The sequence below is a fragment of the Bicyclus anynana genome, chromosome 19 (assembly GCF_947172395.1).
Source record: "Bicyclus anynana chromosome 19, ilBicAnyn1.1, whole genome shotgun sequence".
Taxonomy (NCBI): domain Eukaryota; kingdom Metazoa; phylum Arthropoda; class Insecta; order Lepidoptera; family Nymphalidae; genus Bicyclus; species Bicyclus anynana.
Window position 1 is genome coordinate 7791156 of NC_069101.1, and position 16908 is coordinate 7808063.

The 16908-nt window shown below is 35.5% G+C and overlaps 2 protein-coding genes across 2 annotated transcripts; one reads left to right on the top strand and one right to left on the bottom strand.

Moving 5' to 3' along the window:
- Positions 1-8912: 8912 nt before the first annotated feature.
- On the top strand, positions 8913-11712 carry LOC112048871 (ATP-dependent DNA helicase PIF1). The gene is made up of 3 exons (XM_024086560.2): positions 8913-9783; positions 10205-10368; positions 10547-11712. Exons 1-3 carry the CDS (start codon positions 9030-9032, stop codon positions 11540-11542), a joined length of 1914 nt encoding a protein of 637 aa, XP_023942328.2. The 5' UTR covers positions 8913-9029; the 3' UTR covers positions 11543-11712.
- On the bottom strand, positions 11708-15590 carry LOC112048862 (uncharacterized). Its single transcript, XM_024086549.2, has 3 exons — positions 15345-15590; positions 14421-14607; positions 11708-12161 (listed from the first exon to the last, which is right to left on the bottom strand). The coding sequence occupies exons 1-3, from the start codon at positions 15419-15421 to the stop codon at positions 11763-11765; spliced, it is 663 nt and encodes a 220-aa protein (XP_023942317.2). The 5' UTR covers positions 15422-15590; the 3' UTR covers positions 11708-11762.
- Positions 15591-16908: the final 1318 nt, after the last annotated feature.

Here is a 16908-nt window from a genome sequence, read left to right on the forward strand (position 1 = left end):
TGGACCAATTAAGAAAACCTCAATCGGCCCAGCCGGGGATCGAACCCAGGGCCTCCGTTTTGTAAATCCACCGCGCATACTAGCGCCACGGAGGCCGTCAAGGTATATAAAAATTTTAATAAAAAAAAATACAACCGACTTCAAAACCTAAAAACGTACCCACTAAACTAAAAAGCGAAAAATAACATCATAATATGTTCTACCTGCTGATCAGTATGAAGGCGGTGCTAAGCCGGTGATGTATTAATTCAAGCCATGTGAGAATATCTTATAGATTTAGATTTTTCAGACAGTGTTGTTTCATGTGGTCTTGTCAGAAATGGCTTAAATTAAGACAACACCGGCTAAGCACCGCCTTCATACTGATCAGCAGGTAGAACATATTATGATGTTATTTTTCGCTTTTTAGTTTAGTGGGTACGTTTTTAGGTTTTGAAGTCGGTTGTATTTTTTTTTATTAAAATTTTCATTATTTTTCCATTTTTAGTGTAAAATTTCATCTCAAAAGAATACATCAGACCTCTAAAGACAGTCACAACCCATCTTGGTACAAAATTCTCAACAATACAAATTAATCAAGGCCAAACACAAGGTAGTTACTGTAAACTGTTAAGGAGTTCCCTTAATTGTCCTTGGTCTTCATCATCAAACCCTTAAATGACAGTCACAGCCTATCTATGTGGAAAGTTCTCATTAATACAAATTAATCAAGCCCAAACACAAGGTAACTACCGTAAACCGTTAAGGGATTCCCTTAATTGACCTTGGTCTTCATCATCAGACCCCTAATAACAGACACAACTCATCTAGGTAGAAAGTTCTCAGCAATACGAATTAATCAAGGCCAAACACAAGGTAGTTACTGTAAACTGTTAAGGAGTTCCCTAAATTCTCCTTGGTCTTCATCACCAAACCCTTAAATGACAGTCACAGCCTATCTATGTGGAAAGTTCTCATTAATACAAATTAATCAAGCCCAAACACAAGGTAACTGCTGTAAATCGCCGAGGAGTTCCCTCGTCTGTTTTATGGCTCCATCATCAGATCGATTCCAAACCTTCATGAAATTGTAGTGCTTAAAAGTACTAAATGGAAAAGTTTACGAACATACTAGACACCCATATAATTTTCGAAAGTTCCCCTCAATTTCTCCAGGATTCCATCATCAGATCTTGACATGATGGCAATGGGACCAAATGGGGACTATACCGTTTCAAACAAAAAAAGAATTTTTGAAATTGGTCCAGGCGTCTTTGAGTAATCGGTGTACATACATAAAAAAAAAAAAAAAAATACCGACCGAATTGAGAACCTCCTCCTTTTTGAAGTCGGTTAAAAATATTTAATTGCACCCTATTCTTATTGCTATTGCTATTGCTATTGCTCATTAAATGAACAAAGTACAAAATATACATGTTGCTATAATATTTAGGTATCTTATTAAAAGCACAGTTAAAATCTAGATACAGTCTGTCTTTAAATTATTGAATTTTACGCACCTTTATCAAGCAAATTAAGAAATATAAATATAAAATATCACGTGTCTCAAACGGTTAAGTAAAGACATCGTAAGGAAATCTGCATACCAGAGAGTTTCCTTAATTCTCTACATAGGCCAGCGTGGTGCACTATTTGCCTAAACCTTCTTATTCTGCACACATACACGTACGCAAGCACAAAAGCGTAAATTATGACATTTTCAGAGCGAAATTCTTGCTCCTTTAATTTTTTCAAAAATTCGATCATGTGGGAAAAAAAAACGGTTGGCTGGATTGAATTGAAACTTTGTAGGGTTTTTGTGGGTATATTGAACAGTAAAAGGCACACTTAACGTCAGTGGTTTCCGCAATATTTTTGATTGGGCGCTTGATTTTCCAAAAAACGACAAAAAGCCCTTTTTTGGATGCTTTTTCAAATTCATGTAATGATTGAAAAAAAATTTTTTTTTCAAAATTCAATTGCCAATCCTTGTAGAGAGTTTATTCAAGTTTTTGAAACCAACCTCAAAATTTCTGTGCGATCATTGGTTGCTGAGATATTGGTAATCAAAGACAAAATGATCTTTTTCCATTCAAACATCGATATCTCAACGAGAAATGCTCGTATCGAGATTTAAAAAAAACGAAATTAAATCTGAATAAACAAGCTATCCGGTCCATATGGAGGTTGAGTCAAAAAAATTTTTTCCACGTTCGTAGATTAAAAAAAAAACCAAAAAATATTCGAAAATTTTTTTTTCGGTGGTTTTCTTATGATTACTCGAAAAATATTTTCAAAAAAAAATTTTCAAACTCAGATCCAAAAATTAAACACTTAGAGCTACAATTTGCTTTTTATTTTTTTGCTGTACGACCATTTTTGTATAAGTTACAGCCTGTTGAAAATCCCCCAAAAATTTGGATTTTTTTTCTGCTCCCTTAATTTTTGTGCATAGTATAGATTTTAACATTTAACGGCCATGTAATGGACAAGGCTAGGCTTTCCTCTTTATAGCACATTCTGTAGGTTAATACTGTGCTTATAGTAAAGACAAGAAGCTTCATTAACAGCAACAGCCTGTATTCGTCCACAGCTGGACATAGGACTTTCCGAAAGCGCGCCACCACACTCGATCCTGCGCCTTCCTCATCCAGCCACTTTCCACTACCTTCTTGATGTCCTCGGACCATCTAGCTGAAGGGGATCCTATAGCTTGGTAACATCGTTCGTAACACGCCCGATGTTGCGTGCCGGGGGGCGTGAAGCGATGAATGAAAAACCCACGACTGATGCAAGTCACTTCCCTGCACGCACGATTTCGAATCTTTCTCCCTGTCATATCATGGGAATGTTATCAACGAACTTTCCAGACTATACACTGCTATTGAAGCTTAGACACACCTATTCTCCAATGCGAGTTGGCTGGTCTGAAGCCTGGCTGACTTGGTGAGGCTGGTCTTGTGATGAGGATTTTTATTGAGAATTCCTTGGAAAAAAGAAAAGCTCAAAATGCCTATTCAATGTAAACAAACAATCCAATCTTTCCTGATTTCTAGGTGTAATATTGTTTATAACACCACAAAGTAAGAAATAATTTATAATAATTTATTACCCGCCTGACGCAGTCGGGTAATTAATCGATTTTTATTGAAAACTTTTCAAATTATTTCAGTTGCTAATGTCACTATAGCCGATTTGCTAATTCTGAGCTACATAGGTAATGGTTACGTAGGTAGGCATATGTTAGTACCTAATGTATGTTCGCTTCCTGTATCGTTCCCTTTCATGTCATCTCGACCGATGAGCTCATGCTAACAGACTGCAAATTCCTTAATGTAGGTTGCCTACTTGTTCTTCTTTATTATAATAATTAGTAGTAGTCCAGTATCAAAATACCATACTGCTGAAACTTTTTGAATAATAGGTATACTAACAAAATCCTTTTTAGCGCTACTAACTGTGAACTAATTAAAAGTTCATCTTTGTACAAGCGCTTTTCGATATTTCGTGATGAATGAATTTTACCCAACAATATTTTATAGGTAGTCTTTCCTGACTATAGTTGGAAGGAATGAATAATATTGGTCATATTAACATTAAAATGATATGGCAAATACTTACATGTTCTTTTAAGAATAGGTAATTTAAATTAAAACGGATAAATCATTAACTTAACGTAACACTCCAAAAAGTCGTTGGTAGTAAATCTTCGTTTGGAGCTTTGGAAGTCGTTTTAAGAAAGTGGCTCTCTTTTGAGCCAAATAGTCAAACTCGACATTTCAAAAGTGCTTGTAAACTAAACCTACTTGAAATAATTTTGAATTTTGTCGTCAACTTCGGTCATTCGGCTTCGAAAGGCGGACGGCGGCAATGTGCGATCAACTTAGTAAAACATTGTTGACAACTGCAACATAAAGTCAAATGAATACTGAATGTTATTTCTGAATTTTGATAATTTGCCGCGTTTGTTTTGAGCATATCGCGGCCATAATATTTTATTACATGTGAAATCTGAACGGAAGGCGTCCCTAAAAGTATCATCGCCGGTTGATCTCAAAGTAAATATACTTATTTTCACGTTCATTTGGAAATATAAGGTGTTGAGAGAGATAGGAGCAATAGGTACCTACTGGCTTTGCTTGGCTTGCAAATACTCGTAATATTTTAATCTTAAATTAATATTAGGATGACAATTAAGGCCAGAGCCTGATAAAATAAACTTAAAATTTGACGACCTCTCTTATGCAGTTGGTAATTTTGTTTCCAATGTAGAGGTCTAAGGTTCAATTACCAGCTTGGGTTAATTTAAGATTTATATTTTCTAATTAGACTCTTTCCAATTAGAAAATATATATTATATATATTTAGATTTTCTAATTGAGCCGTGATAGCCCAGTGGATATGACCTCTGCCTCAGATTCCGGAGGGTGTGGGTTCGAATCCGGTCCGGGGCATACACCTCCAACTCTTCCATTGTGTGCATTTTAAATATCACGTGTCTCAAACGGTGAAGGAAAACATCGTGAGGAAACCTTGCATACCAGAGAATTTTCTTAATTCTCTGCGTGTGTGAAGTCTGCCAATCCGTATTTGGCCAGTGTGGTAGACTATTGGCCTAACCCCTCTCATTCTGAGAGGAGACTCGAGCTCAACAGTGAGCCGAATATGGGTTGATAATGATGATGATAAATATATAAATATGAAGCGCACTTGCCATGAAGGTGCTCAAATTGTACGTGTCAGGAACACACAGACGCCGGAAGGGTGTCCACATCTTATAAGCATCACAGTTCTTATTAGCATCGTTGACGCAAAACGTTTCGTGTGGGTTGACTCTACAACAAAAGGATGACATTTTTTGCAAGTACCTAAGCCTGTCGCCATGTATAGGCTACTTGATACTTCGTTATATGTATTGTAATAAAACATATATTTACTGTAATAGGTAGGTACACAACACAACACTAACGTGATATATTATGAGGATTGACTGATGATCTCATATGTCAGTTGGCATCAAAGATTGGTCACTGTCAAGCGGCCTTTGAAATATAGCGCGTGTAATGAATTTCAGGAGCGCCGGTCGAGCTAGGCAGGCGATTTGTTGCATATTCTTTGACTAAATAATACCTATTACATATTATGTACCTAATACCTATTTACTTAGAGAATTCAATTTTTCAATTTATTATATACCTACTAACCGACGCCTCGCGTAGTTTCCGTTCCCGTGAGAATAACGGGATAAAATATACCCTATGACAGTCACCAATAACAGGGCTACCTGTAAAAAAATTTTCAAAGCCGGTTTATTGGCTCCAGAGATTATCTATCATCACCTACAACCTCACAAACTATCGATCAATTTCGTTCTCCTACGGACTTACTCGTTCCGGACTTTATGTCATACTTACCTACTATGCCGTAGGATAATCAGAATAATAGGACCATTAAAAAAATCTTTGCAAAGGATCGGATAATCGGAAACTATCGGTTTTTGGCTATCTGAAAAACAATTTACACACCTTAGTGGTTGGGAAAATCACTATATCAAGAAATTATAAATTCCCAAGTTGACCCGATTATGTAACCATAACCATTTCTTTGTAATCGTTCTAGTTTTGAGCATATAAAATAATGTTGCTTGCGTCATATTATTCGGGAGCGCGGATTTCAGCATAATATCGGAGGTCAGCCTATAAACAGTTGCCTTTATAATTGTATCGAGTTACTTAATGCGAAGAGGATGACCCAATTAGACGTGAAGAGGATAAAGATTGCACGCTATATAGGTATGGTTAGCATGTTCCTCTACGGATGAGGAGGTTCAATAGCGCTATTCTGTAACTATTTTTTATATAATAATAATAAAAGTAATTAAATTATAAAATACTAGCGGACGTCCGCAACTTCGTTCGCGTGGAAATCAATGTAAACTTTCAACCCCTATTTCACCATTTTAGGGGTTGAATTAAAAAAATCTTGAATCACATTATATTTCGTATATTTTTTCATGATTTAGTAACAATTTTTTAAAACTGTAACTCTAAAAATTAAGAACTTTTGAACCCTTATTATATTGTTATATTTTTTTAGGGTCTAAAAGTTTTATGTTTTGCTCCAAGGTCCCGTTTACCATTATACCAAAATTTATCTTGATCGGTTCAGCCGTTTAGCCGTGAAAATGTAACAGACTTTCGCATTTCTAATATTAGCATTGATTTTTTTTATATAAATAAATAAAAAATCGAGTGTTTTCCTGACTGAAGTCAAACTTCTATGGCTCTTCCTCTCAACGTCAAGTTAGCGTGCATTGAAGTTTTACTTCTATAAATAACTCCACGGTGCGAATTTTGAATTCGTCCATATTATCTCTATTTCTATTTATCGTGTTAAAGGCGAATTTGAAATAGTTTTTAGTGAAAAAGAACCAATTTTGCGGAATACTTATCAAAAATATTTAACATAAAGCAAACCTTGTCGGATAATTTTCAGAGGACATGTTATTTGTTGTTGAAGGAAAACGCGCCACTACCATGGTTCACTACGTTCATAATTTTGTCCGACTCGCCAATTTTAAGCCGTTTAATCATGAATAAATATTTTGCCCCTGGACCTGAATAATATGACCTGTGTTTGGGCAAATCGTGACCTACGCATATTAAAGAGAACAGCTGCTGGTAATAAGTAGTTTAGCTCATGAAAGTAGAGTAAAATCGCCCGTCAAATAAAAAAAACGAGGGGGCATTCCCAAAATTACACACACAGAGGTACTTATGCGTTATTTCAAAAGTAGATTTTTTAAAATTAGTCGTGCGATTTCAGTCTCTACTTTCACTAGCTAATCACTAGTGGACATTTTTTTACTAAATAAAAATATTATCTCTATAAGTTTACTTGAAACTTTATATGGCGAACGTAATCTCATTGAGCATAATGGTTTTCATGATGGTGTATTTACGTTTACCTCTGACAGTGTGTTTATCTTTAGACGCTTTTACGGCCGGCGATGAATTATTAGCTGTCTGTTAAATGACAGGTTGTCTCCGGCAACGAAATAAAATTAAATACAATTCAAATAACCTACCCACATCATAATGCAACTGAATATTATGAATTAGGTACATTTCATTTACCTAGTAGGTACCTATTATTTACCTATAATACCTATTATAATACCTATTATAATACCTATTATAATACCTATTATAATACCTATTATAGGTATTTGACGGCCTCCGTGGCGCAGTGGTATGCGCGGTGGATATACAAGACGGAGGCCCTGGGTTCGATCCCCGGCTGGGCAGATTGAGATTTTCTTAATTTGTCCGGGTCTGGCTGGTGGGAGGCTTCGGCCGTGGCTAGTTACCACCCTACCGGCAAAGACGTACCGCCAAGCGATTTAGCGTTTCGGTACGATGCCGTGTAGAAACCGAAAGGGGTGTGGATTTTCATCCTCCTCCTAACAAGTTAGCCCGCTTCCATCTTAGACTGCATCATCACTTACCATCAGGTGAGATTGTAGTCAAGGGCTAACTTGTAAAGAATAAAAATAAAAAACAAAAACCTAATATTAATATTTACAATGTGAATATTGAATGACGTGCAAAAATGATTTTTCAAATTAGTATTCAATACACGCAAAATAATCATTATAGTCCATTGAAATGTTACATTTTTAGGCCTTACCTACCTTGCGTATTTTAGAGGACGCAATTTTATTTTTTGCTGTGTAGTACTGCAGTTTCAGTATAAAACTAGTTTGTGGGGTCGTCACCCTTGTCCCGCGACCGCCATCTTATTATCAAAATAAGGGTTGAATTGGTTTTTACGATATATCTCGTAAAAACCATCTGATAAAAAAAAATTGTTAATATTTTTTTAGCAAATTAAATTGTCTACATCTTTGGTTCAGTAATAATTAATGTTAACGGTTTTTAGCTTTACACTGACCCCCCTACCTACACAGCAAAAAAATAAAATTGCGTCCTCTAAAAACGCTACCCCAAATATAACTTTTCAATGGACTAAATAAACAACAAATCAATTGACAAAATGTCATCTTACGTAGGTACTTATTTGACTTGAAGATTAATTTCTAATAATATCTAATATCAATGTATAAAATAATTTACAGTAATATAATATTACTGAACAATAGGTAAAGTGGTTTGTTTGTTTGCTTGTTTGTAGTCAATAGGCACTCCGACACTCCGGGACTAATTTTAAATTTTAATTTTAAAAGTTCTTTCACTTATGGAAACCTAAATTATCAGCGAGTAATGAAGACAATATTTATTCCCCCGCCCTCCTTCGACCATTCTCACGGTAACAAAACTTACGTGGGTGAAACCCAGTATAAAATCGATGTAATAGCCTGTCCCATTAATCTATCTGCGTGCAAAAATCGTATGAAAATTGGTCCATTGGATTTTGAATGACGCAACTCGTCGGGACAGACTGTATCAAGAGTGGGTACAATACAACAATACTCGGACGGGGCGGGGATCGATTCATCACCCCTCGGTGCCAGCTTTTACGCTCTGACTTCTGAATTGGCCAATTTCATCAAATAGTATGATATAAAAATATTTATAGACTTGTCAAATAGTATGAAATAAAAATATAACGCCAGTCTTAAAATATAGGGTAATTTTTCGATTACTGGTAACACCAGATAATCTATGTACTTTGTTGTTGTCCCATATCGGGAAACTCCTAATAGCTACTCCATACCATTCTCCCTCCACGACTATTAAAATATTATATAATAGTAGCATGTACGGCTTATATGTCTATGGCCGGCTGTAATTATTTCAATAATCTGTGGTAAAATATTAGGTAATTAAATAAGCTATAATTCAAAGCTCTAAAAGCCAGCTTATAAAAAAATATAAACAGTCAGTGTCACTGTCATTTCTTAATGTCACATGTCATTTTCACTGTCATTTTGTGTGCATGGCGGTTATTTAATGGTTTGTTTGTAATTTTTTATTAGTTTAATTATAAAATTTATGAATTAAAGTAAACTGTACAATCTGTTCCAAAATATGGAATCTGGAGAAACTTTCTTATCATGTGCTGTGACGGTAGAGTGGATGACCGCACAGGGGTCTATTAGTAGAAAAGTTAATTACAAAACCGCTTCCCTCAGATTAATTCGAAATGAGTTTCGCGAAATGTTTATAGAGATAACAAGTGAAAAAAACACGCCAATTCGGCTAGCGATAAAAAATATTAATGTTTTCAAAAAGTTTATGGCGGAGGGCAAATCGAGCATAAAATTTCAGGACACCGGTTGTACTTTGTTCATATCGAATGCTCCTCCAACCAATTTAGTATCGTTTCTACGAACAATATTCATTAAGATTACCGGTGACAAAGATGAAGTAGACAATCGTACCCCTATGAAAAAGACTATGCGAGCTAAACTATTGAGTGGAAAAGCTCAAGCATTTGAAGACATCAGTCCTGTAACCGTGGCAGATGTGTGTAAGGCTAAAAATAAAATTAGTAAAGCTACAACGACCACACCATCTCCGCCTTCAAAAAAGCGTAAACTAGATGAAGTTGGCAGAGGGCCAGCTCCAAAGAAACTGTACTCTCCATCACCCCTGACGTCCACTAACAGTTTAAATGTAGAACAACAAAGAGTCTTAGAAGCTTGCCTCAGTGGCAAGAATATTTTCTTCACAGGGTCTGCAGGCACTGGGAAGAGTTTTCTTTTGAAGAGAATAGTAGCAGCTCTGCCACCAGATGTTACTATGCCCACAGCATCTACTGGGGTTGCAGCTTGTCATATTGGTATATTTTTTTTCATTCTTTACATATCAGCCCTTGAATTCAGTCTCACCTGATGGTGAGTGATGATGCAATCTAAGATGAAAAAAGTCTAACTTGTTAGGATGAGGATGAAAATCCCCACCTCTTTCGGTTTCTACACATCATACTCGAAAACTAAATTGCTTTGCTTTCCTTTGCTGGTAGGATGGTAATTAGCCATGGCTAAAGCCCATCAGCCAGACCTGGACCAACTAAGACAATTGAATTGAGTTGAATTGAATTGATTGAGGTTGTAAATTGCGGTTGGAATCATGTGGCTTCTTACTGGACCATTAATTTGCTTGGCCAGTATGTCTTTGCCAGAATGGTGGTAACTATCCACGACATGCCTATCATATCTTGCAGGGCACATGGTGAATGTTTAAAAATGTTTTATTTCCAGGTGGAACCACTCTTCATGCATTTGCTGGTATTGGAGATGGCAGCGCATCAGTAGAAACGTTGTGTGAACGAGCTACCAAGATACCATTGGTTGCACAAAAATGGAGAAAATGTAAACATCTTATAATAGATGAAATATCTATGGTTGATGGAACTTATTTTGAGGTTTGTCTCTCATTGCTAATTTAGAAATAATATTTGGTTTGGTTTGAGTTAACATTGAATACTAATTAAAATAGTGTGATATGTGTTCCCACACACTAGTGTGGGAATAAATTTTTTGTACATTTTGAGGCTGGAGTACTGCTTGAAGCAAATAATAATTATTTTTCATATATTTTAGAAATTGGAAGCAGTTGCAAGATTTGTCAGAAAGAATGATAAACCATTTGGTGGCATTCAACTTATCCTCTGTGGTGACTTCCTCCAACTCCCACCAGTTGTAGATAAAGGAAAATCAACAAAAAGGTTTTGCTTCCAAACTTCATGTTGGGAGAAATGCATTGAACTATGTTTTGAATTAAAAGAAGTTCACAGGCAAACTGATCAAGAATTTATATCAATTCTCAACAGTATTAGAATAGGCAGAGTGACAAAAGAGATTAGTGAAAGACTTCTGAAGACCGCTTCTCAGAAAATAGAAAGTGATGGAATCCTGGCTACAAGACTGTGCTCTCATACCAATGACTCTAAAATGATTAATAATTCAAAATTGCAGGATTTAAAAGGGGAAGAGAAACTATTCTCAGCTCAAGATAGTGATAATGCCACTTCTACTCTTGATATGCAAACAATTGCTCCATCAAAGTTGCTACTAAAATTAGGTGCCCAAGTTATGTTACTAAAAAATATCAATGTCAATGCAGGTTTAGTGAATGGGGCCAGAGGAGTAGTGGTAAGATTTGAAGAAGGATTTCCTGTTGTTAGATTTAAGAATAAAAAAGAGTACACAGCGAGAACTGAAAGGTGGTATGTTAAACATTCTAATGGCACTTTGCTCTGTCGCAGACAAGTACCACTTAACTTGGCGTGGGCATTTTCCATACACAAATCCCAAGGACTGACGTTGGATTGTGTAGAAATGTCTCTAGCTAAAATATTTGAAGCAGGACAAGCTTATGTAGCTCTAAGCAGAGCCCAAAGTTTAGATACATTGAGAGTTCTAGATTTTGATTCACGTCATGTATGGGCTAACACTGACGTTTTAGAATTTTACCAGAGATTTAGACGACGTTTGCAACAAATGGAAATCATACCATTAGGTAGGCATCTATCTGACAAATCAAACAAGAAAGTGAAACTTCGCGAGATATTAGAAAAGAAATTAAGACAAAAGTAAGACTGAATTTTCTGTCCTATTAATTTATAAGATTTTAGCTCAATTTCTTTATATTCTTAGTCCTATATATTTATAATCCTTTGTATTTCTGTATACTTGTACTGTTCTACTATAAGACTATCATGGGAACAAAAATATATTATGATAAAAATAAAATATTTACAATAAAATTTGTTATTTATTTTATTATTGTAAAAAATTACTAATTATATGTATAAATCTACCGCGATTCCACTGCAGTTAAAATTTCAATTTGTTCCTCTAAATTCACCAGTTTTTCCTGAAGACATTTCACAATGTATTTGTATGTCTCTATGTTATGGCCTGTGTTTTTTTTGGAGGATCTTGATTCTTCCATATTTTTTTTCAAGATATCCACATGTCTCCTGTTTTGGGCTACAAGCTCCAATAATCTTGCGTTTAAGTGATTTTGTTTCTTTATCAAAAGCCATTGTTGAACCTCTATGGGAGCATCAATTCTACATTTCAAGTCTTCTGAGACCATCTTGTCAAAGTTAATAGGTTCTTTGAGTTTAAGTAAATTGTTCTTGATATCATTTACAAGTTCTGCCTGGGTAAGTTTGTTTAAACCTTTGTCAATTTTATCTTTATTATCATACTGAAAGAAATAAAAAAATTTAATAAACCAGTCTGTCAATATCTATAATGATAGAGCTAATAAGTATACATCATAAAACCAAGTCTTTTAGTTGCATGTCTTCCCTAGAATAACTTAACTAGACCTTGATGTGATATTGATAGTTTTTTGATAAAACTATATAAACATGTCTCAACAGAGTGAAAAGGGTAAACCACTCCATCCTCTGAAAGGAATAATTAGGTAAACTGGTATATGCATTCTTTATGAAATTTCCGAAAGAACCTGTGGTAGTCACTACACGCAGGTCATGTATGAAGTCAAGACGCGTGAGCCAATAGCAGCTGGGTGGTCCCCCTATGTCACCGCTGAAACCTAAAATCTTGTATTGCACAGCTTAATGCACAATGTTTGGAAAGATTGATTTAAACCTGTATAACTTTAAATAGTATTAAGTAACTAAAAAATAGCCAAATCTGTAAGCAGTGGTATGCCCAAGATATTCAACTAGAACAAGCACTATACAAAGAAATTGTCCAAAATGGTAAATTTCTTTTCAAAAAGAGGTTCATAATGAGCCCTCAAGGTAGGTAGCAGCGGCGAAGAGTTCATACCGATTACAAAATTCAAAAATTCAAAATTCAAAATTCATTTATTTCAAGTAGGCTCAGTTTACAAGCACTTTTGACACGTCAGTTGACTATTTGTAAAGATTCTACCACCGGTTCGGAAGGCAGGTTCTGCTGAGAAGATACCGGCAAGAAACTCAACAGTTGCTCTTTTGAAAAAGTCATACAGTATTACAATTTACATTTGATAACAATTAAATTACAATTTCTTATAGTTTTATTTCCTGTGTGAAGTTGGAAGCTGATCCAATGGCCTCCAAGCACCTTTGTCGTTAAGGAACTCATCAATAGTGTAGTAACCTTGACTAAGTAAATGTTTTTTAACACATTGCTTAAAGTTGTGCATTGGCAAGTCCATCACAGTCTTGGGGATCTTGTTATAGAAGAGTACACCCAAACCCACAAAAGATTTTTTAACTCTTTGGAGACGATATGCAGAAATAACTAACTTATGCCCGTGTCTAGTAAGACGTGGGTTTAGATCTCCTTTTCGTTTGTACAAATTAATATTTTGTCTCACATAAACTATACTGTTATATATATACTGACAGGCTACTGTTAAAATGCCTATTTCTTTAAACTTTTGACGAAGGGACTCGCGTGATTTTAGTTGATATATTGCTCGAATTGCTCTTTTTTGAAGTACAAATATAGAATGTATATCAGCAGCCTTGCCCCACAACAAAATACCGTAAGACATTACGCTGTGAAAGTACGCAAAATAAACAAGTCTAGCTGTATCAACATCAGTAAACTGTCTTATTTTTCTCACTGCAAAAGCAGCTGAGCTGAGTTTACCTGACAGTTTTTCTATATGAGCACCCCACTGAAGTTTAGAATCCAAGGTCACTCCCAGGAAAACTGTGGAATTCTCTATTTCTAGTGTTTCACCATTGATCATTATAGACTTATCTAATTTTATAACATTTGGTAATGAAAACTCAATACATTTAATTTTCTTTGCATTTAAAAGTAAGTTGTTAACAGTGAACCAATGCGACACATGCGATATGGCACGGTTTACATCGTCGGAATTATCTTTACTTCTGTCACTCTTAAAAATTAGGGATGTGTCGTCAGCAAACAGTACTATCTCACAGATGCCGCTAACATGGTGTGGTAAATCGTTTATGTACACTAGGAATAGAAAAGGACCCAGAATTGAACCCTGTGGGACGCCCATTGTGTTAGAAAAACCGCGAGACTTTGAATCATTTATGCATACCTTTTGTGTTCTATAACTAAGATAAGAGGCGATGAGATCGAGTGCAACACTTTTTATGCCATAGTGGCTTAACTTAAGTAAAAGAATGTTATGGTCAACACAATCGAATGCTTTGGACAAATCACAAAATACACCAATAGCATTCTTAGCATTTTCCCATGCATCATATATATGTTTTAACATATATGTTTTTATATATGTTTTAATGTTTTACCGCCAGAATACTGTTTAAAAATTCATACAAATTCATTATTGTAATGTATGTTGTACATAGTATGTATGGATATATGAGAAAATATACCACACATTTGAATTTTCCTTTTCTTCGGGTTACCTTTGACAAATTCCGACCTTTGCCACTGGTAGGTAGGTAGTAGTTTAGATAGGACACTCAGTTGAGGATAAAAATTTACACATTACACTTACTTTTGGACCTTTGTGAACCATGGGAAACAATGTTGGTATTGCAATATCCTTAAGTTTCCTTTGAGAATCAAAATATTTATTTTCAAAGTGCTTGGAGCAAATGCGACTTTTGGTCCAATCGAGTACAGCACATTTATTTCTCAATGCATGTAGCCACTTATCTCTCATTTCATGTGAAACTGGACATCTGAAATAATGTAACATATTTAAATATCAAGTGCTATAACAATATTGTAATAAGAATACTGCTTTCAGCTACTTATCCCACTTAAATGGGGTCAGAAAAATATATGAATCTCTTCCATTCGCTTCTTGTCAACTTATCACCCTCTCCTTTTACATACAGGTCCTCTTTCACACACTCCAACCATCTCTCCTTTGGCCTTCCACTCTTGTGGCTCTTCCTTTCACTTGCAATTTCAACATTCTTCTTGTAATATGACTTTCATCCCTCAGCAAAAGGTTAGTTTAGTTAATTTTTCTGCCACACACCACTTTCAGACTTCCTTCCTTCATTCTACTTTTCATGTCCCAGTACACTTTACAGTCATTTTACAAAATAAATACTTGAGAATATTGCTATATACAGCAGACAGCTGCACATAGACATAATATGAAGATGATGAGCTTTCATTATTGACTCTATATAGTCAATAGCTTTGGTTAATAAGTACTTATATTATAAGCATTTAATTTTTATACATTTATTTTATTGTAGGTAGGTACTTAAATTTGAAAAATCTTTTTACTTATGATAGTTTATTGAGGAGGTATTCCAGATTTAGGCCTCAAATACATATGGCCTTCACAGTTCATGTAATTGTAACGGCTTTGAATCTTAATTTATATACACATAATATCTTGAAGAATAAACCCTATAAGAATAATCAGTATTTTTAGAAAACAAAACAGACTAAAACTCACGGGAAAAAATAGACGCCAATCTGTTTATTGTAAATACTTGTTTTGCATCCCTGTACAGCACAGTGCGTTTGTGACATTGTGCTTTATATATCTATACCTATATCTACGAAAGAGAAAATTTTATTTTATTTACGGATTACGGATCTAATCATCTAACACAATTCACAAGAGGTTAAATTATAATTGAATTTTAGTCGTTTGCTTCGCCGTCGCCGTTTTTCGTTTTAGTTTTCACCACAACCACAGACGACAAATGAAGTTTTCACAGCAAATTGACATTTCACAGTTGACACATGACACCAGCAAGGAACAACAGCAGTTACCACACCACAGAGCACGGACACCACCACCAAAGATTATAATACTCCAAGGATAGATTCACACCAAATTATAATAATTTTGGGAAACTCAGATTACTATTTCCTACACGGCCTCTCCTGATAGGAGTACGTCCTCGGACTTCGCTGTTCCTCCTAATCTCGGAGTGACCTTGAAGCTTTGTAACAGAACCCGCACACCTGAGTCATAGGCATGACACAGGCAACCCCCCAGTCAGTGGTAAGACGTTGAACTGGACGCTCAAGCCCCCAGAGTTAGTGGTAAGACGTTGAATTTGACTCCACCAACTTATAACAGTGGTTATCTGCAAAAAAAAATTAGTTACCCACTTTCATGTGGGTTATGAGATCTTTATCCCGCTTCTGATTTTGGAAACTCAGACTACTATTTCCTACAATTATTATACTGTAGGAAATAAATGGGAAGTATTCGGAGACGGATATGCCGACGCTAAGTAGCGCGACTTGTTTCCATAAAGAGTAAGGAGTTAGAGATGGGTAGCGATCGGTTGGCGGGAACGACTTGCGATATAAGGCACCCGTCGTACGGTCGGTCAGTATGCTCGTGGCGTTCGAGCCGTTCACATTTGTTGTTGTGTAATTCTTTATGGGTTACTTGAGATAGGCGGGGAGAGTGACTTGAGTGGATAAGGGGAGCGTTTGTTAACTGTGTGCGTAGAGTGTGAGTGGGTAACTCCACTCAAAGCCATTTTCTTCCATTCTAGGGTCTTGTTTTGGTTACAGTTCGATTTGTTAATAAGTTGTCCTGACAAATATTGTGAATCGTGAACCTTTGCTCGACATTGGTTTTCTCTTTTTTAAATCTACTTTTGAACCTTCTGCTAAAAATATGTATATTCTAAGTTTTACACCAATTTACAAACCTCGATAAGTGTAGGTACAAGTTTTTAAAATATTATTTATAGGACATTTTTTTTAATTGGGTCATCTTAGTGAAAGAAAAATAATTATTGCATTGAAAGCTTCTTGTACAAAACAAATAAAACATTATTTACAAAAATCGTATTTAAGTACATTGGTAATTTAATCCGTACCTATTGTTCTACAAAAATTAGATCTTCAAAATCTTAATTCCAGTGCTACATTAGATCTTCAAAATCTTAATTCCAGTGCTACAGCATTGAAAAAACTGATTCAAGATAGAAAATTATGAAAAATACGAAATAAAAATATAACATGGTCACCTTATGGATTTTTGGAAAACT